Source organism: Rhizomucor pusillus (assembly GCF_041956525.1).
Source record: "Rhizomucor pusillus strain CBS 183.67 unplaced genomic scaffold VTP01scaffold_16, whole genome shotgun sequence".
NCBI lineage: Eukaryota > Fungi > Mucoromycota > Mucoromycetes > Mucorales > Lichtheimiaceae > Rhizomucor > Rhizomucor pusillus.
The window spans coordinates 95,919-105,843 of record NW_027192158.1 but is presented as its reverse complement, the minus strand read 5'-3'; the positions used below and the strand labels follow the sequence as shown (position 1 = coordinate 105,843).

The 9,925-nt window shown below is 45.5% G+C and overlaps 5 protein-coding genes across 5 annotated transcripts; all 5 read left to right on the top strand.

The window, feature by feature from the left end:
* Positions 1-226: 226 nt before the first annotated feature.
* Positions 227-1,714, top strand: VTP01DRAFT_3281 (uncharacterized protein; the record flags this gene model as incomplete). The annotated part of the gene is made up of 1 exon (XM_069381835.1): positions 227-1,714. One exon carries the CDS (start codon positions 227-229, stop codon positions 1,712-1,714), a length of 1,488 nt encoding a protein of 495 aa, XP_069236439.1.
* Positions 1,715-1,973: 259 nt separating this feature from the next.
* On the top strand, positions 1,974-3,783 carry VTP01DRAFT_3280 (uncharacterized protein; the record flags this gene model as incomplete). Its single annotated transcript, XM_069381834.1, has 4 exons — positions 1,974-2,177; positions 2,800-2,998; positions 3,065-3,604; positions 3,677-3,783. 4 exons carry the CDS (start codon positions 1,974-1,976, stop codon positions 3,781-3,783), a joined length of 1,050 nt encoding a protein of 349 aa, XP_069236438.1.
* Positions 3,784-3,865: 82 nt separating this feature from the next.
* Positions 3,866-4,168, top strand: VTP01DRAFT_3279 (uncharacterized protein; the record flags this gene model as incomplete). Its single annotated transcript, XM_069381832.1, has 1 exon — positions 3,866-4,168. The coding sequence occupies one exon, from the start codon at positions 3,866-3,868 to the stop codon at positions 4,166-4,168; it is 303 nt and encodes a 100-aa protein (XP_069236437.1).
* Positions 4,169-6,382: 2,214 nt separating this feature from the next.
* On the top strand, positions 6,383-8,009 carry VTP01DRAFT_3278 (uncharacterized protein; the record flags this gene model as incomplete). Its single annotated transcript, XM_069381831.1, has 5 exons — positions 6,383-6,415; positions 6,490-6,525; positions 6,585-6,777; positions 6,855-7,855; positions 7,920-8,009. The coding sequence occupies 5 exons, from the start codon at positions 6,383-6,385 to the stop codon at positions 8,007-8,009; spliced, it is 1,353 nt and encodes a 450-aa protein (XP_069236436.1).
* Positions 8,010-8,599: 590 nt separating this feature from the next.
* VTP01DRAFT_3277 (uncharacterized protein) lies at positions 8,600-9,908 on the top strand (the record flags this gene model as incomplete). Its single annotated transcript, XM_069381830.1, has 5 exons — positions 8,600-8,732; positions 8,813-8,999; positions 9,082-9,292; positions 9,349-9,637; positions 9,700-9,908. 5 exons carry the CDS (start codon positions 8,600-8,602, stop codon positions 9,906-9,908), a joined length of 1,029 nt encoding a protein of 342 aa, XP_069236435.1.
* Between the last annotated feature and the right edge of the window lie 17 nt (positions 9,909-9,925).

Genomic DNA, 9,925 nt, shown 5'->3' with positions numbered 1-9,925 from the left:
TATATATATATATATATATATATATATACTTTAATAGATTTGCATGATAACCGATTGAAAATTCGACGGTGCAGCAGGCAGCGAAGGCCCTTAACATCCATATAAAGTCAAGCGCCTGTGACCCGCACAAACCTTATACTTTCAGCAGGAGGCCATTGGTTTTCTCTCGAGACTTGCTGCTCTTTCTCTTCCCTCCAACCAACCCTTTCATTTGCGTGGCCCAGTGATGCTTGACGACCGAAACTCGCCCGTATCTACTACTAGCAGCAATGCAACTCCGGCAAAGATTCAGCAGCTGCCTTGCGAAATACTCGATATCATCATCGAACTCACTGCGGAACATGCAAGACATCGTGCAGATACACAATTTCTCGGTTGGGAATATCCCGTATATGAGCACAGCGACCTGAAATCAATGGCATTAACCTGCCGAAGGCTTTACCATCAATGCGTGCCTTATCTTTGGCAAGACAAGGAGCTAATATTGCCGAGGGAAGATGACGAAAAATCCGACTCTGCTGGAGTGCAACTTGCTACGGATATTTTGTCTCGAAAAGCCCCGTTTCACGGGGCACGGCAATTTGGATCATTTGTACGCTCGCTTTGTCGTGACCTCACCAATGGACCGCATTATGACCTCAGAAACTCGAGACTCTTGGCTCAGCTTGTTCCTAATCTACGAGCTTTGAGAATTGACTTCCATCCGAAAGCTCGATCCGAACATTACGGCCTGCGTTTCTTCTTTGCAAACTGTCCGCTGTTAACTACTTTGTACCTGGAGAATTGCCGCGATACATTTGACGATTTTGCAACACTTATCGAGTACCATCCACCACTATCATCCCTTACGCTTTTATGCTGCACCGTAAAGCATCATACATTCAAACGGCTTATTGAAATATATCAAGGCAAACTGCGCACTTTGCTGCTGCAGCGTGTGCTCATTGAACCGTCGACGGATGACGCAGCCCACAACATACTGAACTTGACCGCAGCCGCCATTGCAGTGAACCATGTTACACCGATACCCTCATCCACTTATACCTCCATTTTCCATTCACAAAGCTTCCATCGCATTGCTTTATCCGATGCCGTGTCCTACTCGATGTTGAAAACGCTCATAGAACATTCGCCAAATCTCGAAAAGCTAGCCATTGTTTTGAATGAGTCTGACCCTGACCTCACAACTCGCTGCATCTTGCTTCTGACGAGACTCCAACGCCTCCGTATCCTTTCCCTGGCGTTTCGGCGAGTGCATCCGTTATCAAGGGCATACGAGCGATTGCCATGTCGTGCACCTTCCTTTGCCTGGCTATACTTTGCACAGCATCTGCCACATTTACGGGTTATTCACATCTCGACCACGCGGATGCTGGTCACTCGTGACTTTTGGATGCAATTATTTGGATGTCACGAGCAACTGCAGCAGGTGATGTTGCATCATGTTTCATGGGTACCACCAAATTATCCCTTGAATAACCAAGATAATGCTGCATCATCATCTAACAACAGTGTAGTTGACCACTATCTTGCTGATTTAAGCATGGCCAAGGATTCTGTGCAGCCTTGGATGCAAGAAACCGGGGTGTGGGAGAAATTCGGGCATCATTTTTTGACAATTGATGATGCCTTGACACGAGGTTTGGATGAGTTGGTAGAAAGTGACCCCATTTGCTTTTGTCTCGGCTTTGAAAAAGTTTTGGAAGAGATATGATTCATCAACATCACATCTTGTGCGACTATTGATTTGGACCATACGACGGCGCAGTGGTGTGCTGCGGCTGATAGGGGGATATGGGATTGCACGGTGCTCTCACGTAGCAAGAATTCTGGTATTTTTTCGTCTCCTCTTGTTTCGATTGGTGCTGTGGTAATTGGTCACATTACCGCAGTTGAGACTCCGAATTTGCCAAAAGGCTATAAATCTGGGCCTTCCCTCCCTGGTGGCGAGTCTTTATCCTTTTCTCCTGAACATGGCGCCGAATCTCCTGTCGGTGTTGAACAAGCCAAACTGGCCCTCCAAGGATGTTGCCAAGGTGCTGGAGGGTGCTTACGACCACGATGTACTGGTGAACTTTAGCAAGTTAACGCGGACAGAAAGAATTAACTTGCTGCTTGCACTGGGATTCACGTACAACAGACGTTCAAACAGTATCCCATTCATCCGTCTCAATGAGGTAGGTTAAACTACTTTGTCTTCAAATGTTTCTCTCGTACGCGGCGAGCTATGTGGAGAGAGTGTGTGGTCAATGTTGATGGCTCCCGTGGGGAGAGAAGAGACACAGAAAAAAAAATTCGTGTTTTTCTCCTCTCCTTCAGCGCGCGGAGTCTTAATTCATACGCCATGTACAAAAATACTGGTGTGTTTTTACACCAGTCGGGATTTTTACAACGGGTGGAGGACAAAACAAAATCACCACACTTTATCTGCATGTACACGGTGTATGAACACCCCATTGTTTTTCCTCAGTTTCCATCACACTGAGATGGGAGCGACAACACCTGGGAAAGTATTTATCTTTTTCAAAATCGGTGTTTTCATGCCATCGGAGAATATCCATTTGAAGCAAAAGAGAAATTTTTTTATTTGCATGAGTGTACTCGGGGTCATGCTGTAAACAACGAACGGAATGTCTTGGGCATCTTGTTTGTGGATGTCAAAGATGGAAAACGCGTCGTTCTTCTCCTCCCTTCTTTTGTGTTGGTTGTTTGCTGCTCGGCTGTCGTACTTTTTTTTCATTCTTGGTCATATCTTTTGATTGTCTCGGATGGTTTGATTTAATGCTGTTCCGTCTTTAGATATTAAAAGCTGCAGCAACTGACAATTGCAAGAGTGTCAACTTTCTGGGTGCCATTGTCAGCAAATATTTTCTCATCGATGTACAATCTGAGGAGGAACGCATGTTTGCGAGTATAATCCAAGAGAGCCGAAGGGATAATCCTGTCATCCTGGCAGATCATTTGATCGACAAATGGCTTGCGGATTATGATGTGAATGGTAAGCATTTCATGCGAATCATTGTAAATTGACAACGATGGAGACCTAATGCAATTCTAACTTTAGGTACAGACGTGTCAATCCGTCCATTGGAAGCCATGTATGCACCCATCAATTATCTCTCCAATGTCGACAAAAATTCTCATTTTGATTGCGATCTGTCAAAACTCAAATTCCGTTTCGAGGGCAAGAACCGTATCAAAAAGCAGTACGAAGAGGAATATATCCCGCCAGAAACGCCATCCTCGGTCAATACTGGAAGCAAAGGTGGTATCCGTCGAAGCTCTAGCTCCGGCTCTTGCACTGTTGTCAATCGATCATCATCGTCGTTTGCTTCTTCCAAGACACAAGGAGGGCCTGCTTTATCCTTCCGAAAGCATCCTATTCAACCTGCTGCCCCGAAAACGTCTTCTATGTTTATCAAGCGTCCTAGTGCAAGACCTGCAAGCAACACTGTTCGCGCGGCAGGAGCTCCTTACGCCCGACCAGTCGAATGTCGCAGCATGGTGACGCACCACAATGGCTCGCGTACGCAACAGATCAGTTTCAATGAAATGATTCAGTTCAACCAGTCGATCTCCAAGAATCACGATCAAGCGTTGGAAGGTGAGTCTTGGATAAAAAGCTGTGGCAGGAAGGAAAAGAGAAATCATTAATGCATCGGTTTATTTTTTCCAGAGAACCGTATAAAGCGAATGCAGCAGATTCAAGAGTCCAAGCGACGCCGAGCCAGCGAAGCCGAGGAGGCACGAGCCGCCAAACACGCCGCACGTGCGCGCCGTTGAAACGGCAACAAAAAACTGCATTGCTGAACATATCGAAAGCATACCAGACTGATTTGTATCCCCCTTGATTTGTATATAGTCCATGTATACCGCTTTGCTACGTGTAAATGCTCCCGTTGGAAATGATGCTTTCTGTTTTCACTTATTCCCTTTCCACTACGCACATAGTTTCTCATATTCCTATTCCTTCTCGCCTTTGAAAATGTTTCCTTTCCCATCCTTTGAAATATCATCTATCTATTTGCTGTTATCTTCGTATATCATGGTTTTGTTGTGTATAGTCAAACGATTTGGTCTAGATAGGATTTCTATTGATCCACTGTTTGGAAATCATCAGAATGGAATGATGGATCGACGTGCCGGCTCAATGGCATTGCATGCATGAAGTAGCCCATTTGAAAACTCGGGGGATACATGCAAAAAAAAAAGGCATTTACGCAAGCTTCGCAACAGTGAAGAGATTGTATTATTCTACCAGGCCCAAACTGAGCACTAGATCATATCTCCACCAGCAAAGTGCAGCGAGCGAGAAGGATAGAAGGAATGTCGCTTATCAACTTGGCGTTAGCTTTTACAATTTAGCAACACAGCTCGGCTACGTTGATGGTGTATATTGCGATTCATTTCAATCATCATCTGAACTGAGCAACAACGTCAGAGTACATAGAACCAAGTTAGGAGCCGATATCCAACATGTGCCGCTGCATGTGCTTCATCTGCAGTCGTATCCTTCCATCTTGGATGATATTTTGCAACTGATACACGAGAGTTACTAAATCCATCTGCAAGAAAGTGGAAACGCGCCTGTAACATCTAGTTTATGAAAGGTCTGGTGTGTACGCCGAATGTCTCGCAAAAGGATGGATATAGCAAAAACCGAGTATACTGAGGATTGGATGGCGACGTTGAGAGTAAACCAAAGTGCTATTTCTTCTTCTAACTCTGTCCCAAGCAGCATTTAGATGCGTAGTATTCTAGAAATTCATGGTGTTTGTAGTCGTTAAATCTACTCTGATGAGAGAACGTTGAGAATTGCAACAGATGAAGATGGAGGAACAAAAAAGAAAAGGGAGTTCCAAGGGCGGACTTGTGCCTTACCTCGTGCAAGTGTATGCGAGGTTCCCGACCCTGGGTTCCTAGACTTTTTAGCGCGTTTTCAGTTGTGCCTCGCATGTGTAGCACTCTTTATGTCATGTTGCGACACAGAATGATACTAATGTAAGCCCATCGGTTGCACAATCGCTGTTGTGGCATACTAACTGGCTGACTTGTCGGGATGACAGCCGGTATCATGGAAGCTGAAGATGATGCAGAAACAAGTGATAGCGAGAAATACAATCGTTATGAAAATCGATATCTATAGTACTTTGAAAGAGCACTTTCTAAGCTCTCTTGAGGTGCGAGTATTATGAATGTGAACTTGTTTTCTCCTTTTCTCCAAAGGCAACCCGACAGGTCGCGCTTCCAACAGGAACACATCCGAGCGGACTTGCCGTCTCTTGCGGAATGTCGACGCCTGTATAGTTCAAGATATGGTGCTTTGACGATGAATTCGTGAAAACACGTAATATAGGATCGAAGGTGACTATGCCGTAGAGCAATTTCAATAAACCGCACTAGGTCCACCTGCATTGTATGAAAGTTTGCAAGTAATGTTTCTAAGATTAAACCTCGGTCTCATGGTTGTACACAAGGCCGAACTTGATGAATGGATCGCTTGCCGTCAAAATCCAATGTAAGCGCGTGTCTCAACAACTACGAAAGCGACCTGCCGGCTTCAAGAGCCTTTTTATGGAGATTACGAAAATATTGAGCATAGAAGTTACCGATAAGAACCGTAAGCGCAGTAGGGAGAAAGTCCCCTGCAGGTTTTGCAGTGGATGATGCGCACCAGCAGCAAAACAGAGATCTATCTAGAGCCTTCAAAATACCCGATCATCCTTATATGACATGATAAAAGGACAAAATAGCTAGTAACAGCTCTAGCGAATACCTGATTCGTTCGTTGCTCGCTTTATTCTTTCCAGAGTGACGGAGGTCGACAATTTTTCGATACCCTGGCATTTGGTGTTCCTGCTAGGTCGCTAATATGGCCAACAAGGAGTCCATGCTTGTCTTTCAGGGCATCGGACCTCAGGAGTGCTACTGGCTTAGAACTCTATGTGTCTTTAGCGTGAAAGATGGTTGGTGTACCTACTATATATGTCTAGAACATTCATTACCGGTTAACGAACATTGATTCATTTCAGAGTTTTGATACAGTTTCTGACGATTTTGAGGAGTGACATACTATAGATAGTAGCTGCCTAGATCGCCTTGTTGAAGCAATGCATTACGCTTCAGCAGATTAGAAGAGTCATGTATAACGAGCTGAAAACAAACTGGTTTGAATGCATAAGGCCCGCAGTCAGGCGACCCAAACTCGTGAAGTGCATTCAGGATCTCCTTGATTGGTGCGCAGTTATAACCCACATGTGCACTTAAAACGCGTCGTCCAACCTCTCTTTTCCCTAAACTCTTTCCGCCTTTATACGTCGGTCTCCTGCCCTAATCTTGGAACTATCGACAGTCTCAAACACCATCAAATACATACTCGAACATGCGTGAAATCATTAGCGTCCACGTCGGTCAGGTAAGCGATCAAAGTGCTCGCCGCCTTTTTTATATCACTTCTTGACGGGATCCGACCTCGATGTCGGTTTTTAGGCTGGTATCCAAATCGGCAATGCATGCTGGGAACTGGTAATACTCGCAAACTCCAGAAGGAAGAAACATGGGATAGATCTTTAACGCGATGACAGTACTGCTTAGAGCACGGTATCCAACCTGATGGTCGCATTCCCGGCGAAGAACCCCAAGGTGACAAGTCTTTTGACACCTTCTTCAGCGAAACAAGTTCCGGAAAGCATGTACCACGTACAGTTTTTGCCGACTTGGAACCCACCGTTGTAGATGAAGTCCGCACTGGCAGCTACCGTCAACTTTTCCATCCAGGTACAGTTGTACCAAAACAAAACTGTGTCTCTTGCTAACCACGTACCGGCTGACACGTCTTTACACTCCTCTATCAGAGCAATTGATCACCGGCAAGGAAGATGCTGCCAATAACTACGCCCGAGGTCACTATACTGTTGGCAAGGAGCTTGTCGACACTGTCCTTGACCGCATTCGCAAGTTGGCTGATAACTGCCAGGGTCTACAAGGTTTCCTTGTCTTCCACTCCTTCGGCGGTGGTACTGGCTCCGGTTTCGGTGCACTCTTGATGGAGCGTCTGTCTGTCGACTATGGCAAAAAGTCCAAGCTAGAATTCTCCGTTTACCCTGCTCCTCAGGTCTCAACCGCTGTCGTTGAGCCTTACAACTCCATCCTGACCACCCACACCACGCTTGAGCACTCCGACTGCTCCTTCATGGTCGACAACGAGGCTATCTATGACATCTGCCGTCGTAATCTCGATATTGAGCGCCCAACCTACCGTAACTTGAACCGTCTTATCGCTCAAGTTGTTTCCTCGATCACCGCCTCTCTCCGTTTCGATGGTTCCTTGAACGTCGATTTGAACGAATTCCAGACCAACTTGGTGCCTTACCCCCGTATCCACTTCCCTCTTGTCACCTATGCACCCATCATCTCCGCTGCCAAGAGATACCACGAACAGCTCTCTGTTCAGGAGATTACAAGCGCTTGCTTTGAACCTAACAACCAGATGGTCAAGTGCGACCCTCGCCACGGCAAATACATGTCTTGCTGCTTGCTCTACCGCGGCGACGTCGTTCCAAAGGATACTAACGCTGCCATCACATCTATCAAGATGAAGCGCACCATCCAGTTTGTCGACTGGTGCCCTACCGGTTTTAAGGTCGGTATCAACCACCAGAAACCCACCGTTGTCCCCGATGCAGACATGGCCGATGTCAACAGAGCCGTCTGCATGCTCAGCAACACCACTGCCATCGCTGAAGCTTGGGCTCGTCTTGACCATAAGTTCGATTTGATGTACGCCAAGCGTGCCTTTGTCCACTGGTATGTCGGCGAAGGTATGGAAGAAGGAGAATTTAGTGAAGCTAGAGAGGTAAGTTATTATACATGCATACTACATTAGCAATACATTTTACTTATAGTCCTACTATTTGTAGGACTTGGCCGCTCTTGAGAAGGACTACGAAGAAGTTGGCTCTGACTCCCTCGGCGATTCCGAAATTGAGGATGAAGCTGCCGAATACTAAAAAGCTAATAGTCTTGTTGCATTTTGTTTTCGTTCTCCTTTTCTTTTTCAATACGCACAAGTAAATGATATCCCGCTTTCTTCATTCCTAAAGACAATCTTGCCCTTGGCGAGTCCCATCGACGATCCATTTATAACGAGTATAATAAGCACAATGAATTTTGGATAACTTCAAAAATCAGGGGCGTGTTAGCGAAAATGAATATCTTGAGCTGCAACTGCAACAAATGGTGGCAGCCCACTCGTAACAAAGGACTAGACAGGCTTATCTTTATTCTAATGTATAAAGGACCTGTCGATAAAATGATGCCTCCTCGTTATAGTGCTTTATCCATTAATTGACTTTACAGACTACATACTGAAACACAGGAGTCGTTATTGTATTCCGCGAATGATGTTGAATTTAAGATTTTATAACATATTCACAGTGATTCGCAATTTGGATGCTTGTAAATATGAAAATAACTATAGGATGAAATAGGAAAAGGAATAGAGGAATATGAAGAAAGACCTGAAAACAGAAATACTGTGATATGTTGAAAAAGAAAGCTCAAATTTCGGGATTTTACTGTTATCTAAATCGCTTTCAACATGGCCACGCAGAGAGATACGAAGCCCGTGGTGTTTGCGTCCCTGGGAAGCCTCATTATAGATGACATTCGTTACCAAGATGGAACAGAGAAACGCGACATTCTGGGAGGCGCTGGCATTTACGCCATCTATGGTATGCTTTCTTTCTTTTTGATGCTGGACAAGGAGTAGAGGAGCGAGTGCATAACAGTGTGGTGCCTTATGTTTTATCAGGTATGCGAGTCTGGTGCAATGGCCCGCAAGAGAGCAAGAAAATTGGATACATATCGCAGGAAGGATTTGACCATCCCAAACAGATCAGTGATCAGCTGGAGAGTCTTGATATTTCACTCATACATCGTGTACACATGGACCAGCATACTACGAGAGGACTTAATATATTTCAATCCGACGATCAACGGTAATACGCATGCTAGATCAAGTAAATATGAAAAGGCGTGTACGCTATGCAGGGAAGAAGCTAAAACTATATCGAATGATAGCGATTTTGAGTACATTCACCCCATCATAAGAACTACCGCCGACGATCCTCCCGAGGACTGGGTCCCTACCCTCAAAGCTATCCATATCATTTCGTCGCCTGAACGTGCTATAGAAATTGTAACCCGCTGGAGGGAAAGGGAAGCTACCAATAAGGTCACTCAGGCCTGCTCGTTTATCTGGGAACCCGTGCCTTGGTCGTGCCGAGCAGAGGTAGGTATTCGTTATTTTCAAGCGGTATACGTACGGCTATCAAATTAGAATAATAGCGCCTGGACCTCGTCTGCCAAGCAGCAGGGATGGTGGATATCCTTACGCCAAATCACGGAGAAGCTGCGTGCTTGCTCGGTGCGCCGACAGCAAACGATAAGGAGGATGTTGAGGTAGTCGCCAAGAGAATCCGGGAACTATTGAACGGAAAAGACACGACCGTTATTATCCGCTCAGGGAAATTGGGCGCTTTGGTCGCTGCCAAGGATGGACAACACACATGGGTGCCTGCATACCACACGTCAAATTCACGGGTTCGGGACGTGACAGGTGCCGGAAATGCATTCTGTATGTTCACTTTTCTCGTATCTGCTTTGCATTACCTGGATTCTAACAAACGGTGCTTCTAGGCGGCGGACTCTGCGTTGGATGGGTTGAATCCAACAAAGATCCAGTCATGGCATGTGTGTATGGCAGCGTATCTGCGAGTTTTGCAGTGGAGCAAGTTGGATTACCAACCTGCAACAGAGATGGAAATTATCAAGAGATATGGAATCATGGACCCAGCACTGTAGAACGATTAGAAGAACTCAAAGAACGATTGGAACCTAAAGCGTAAAGAATATAGACAGATTC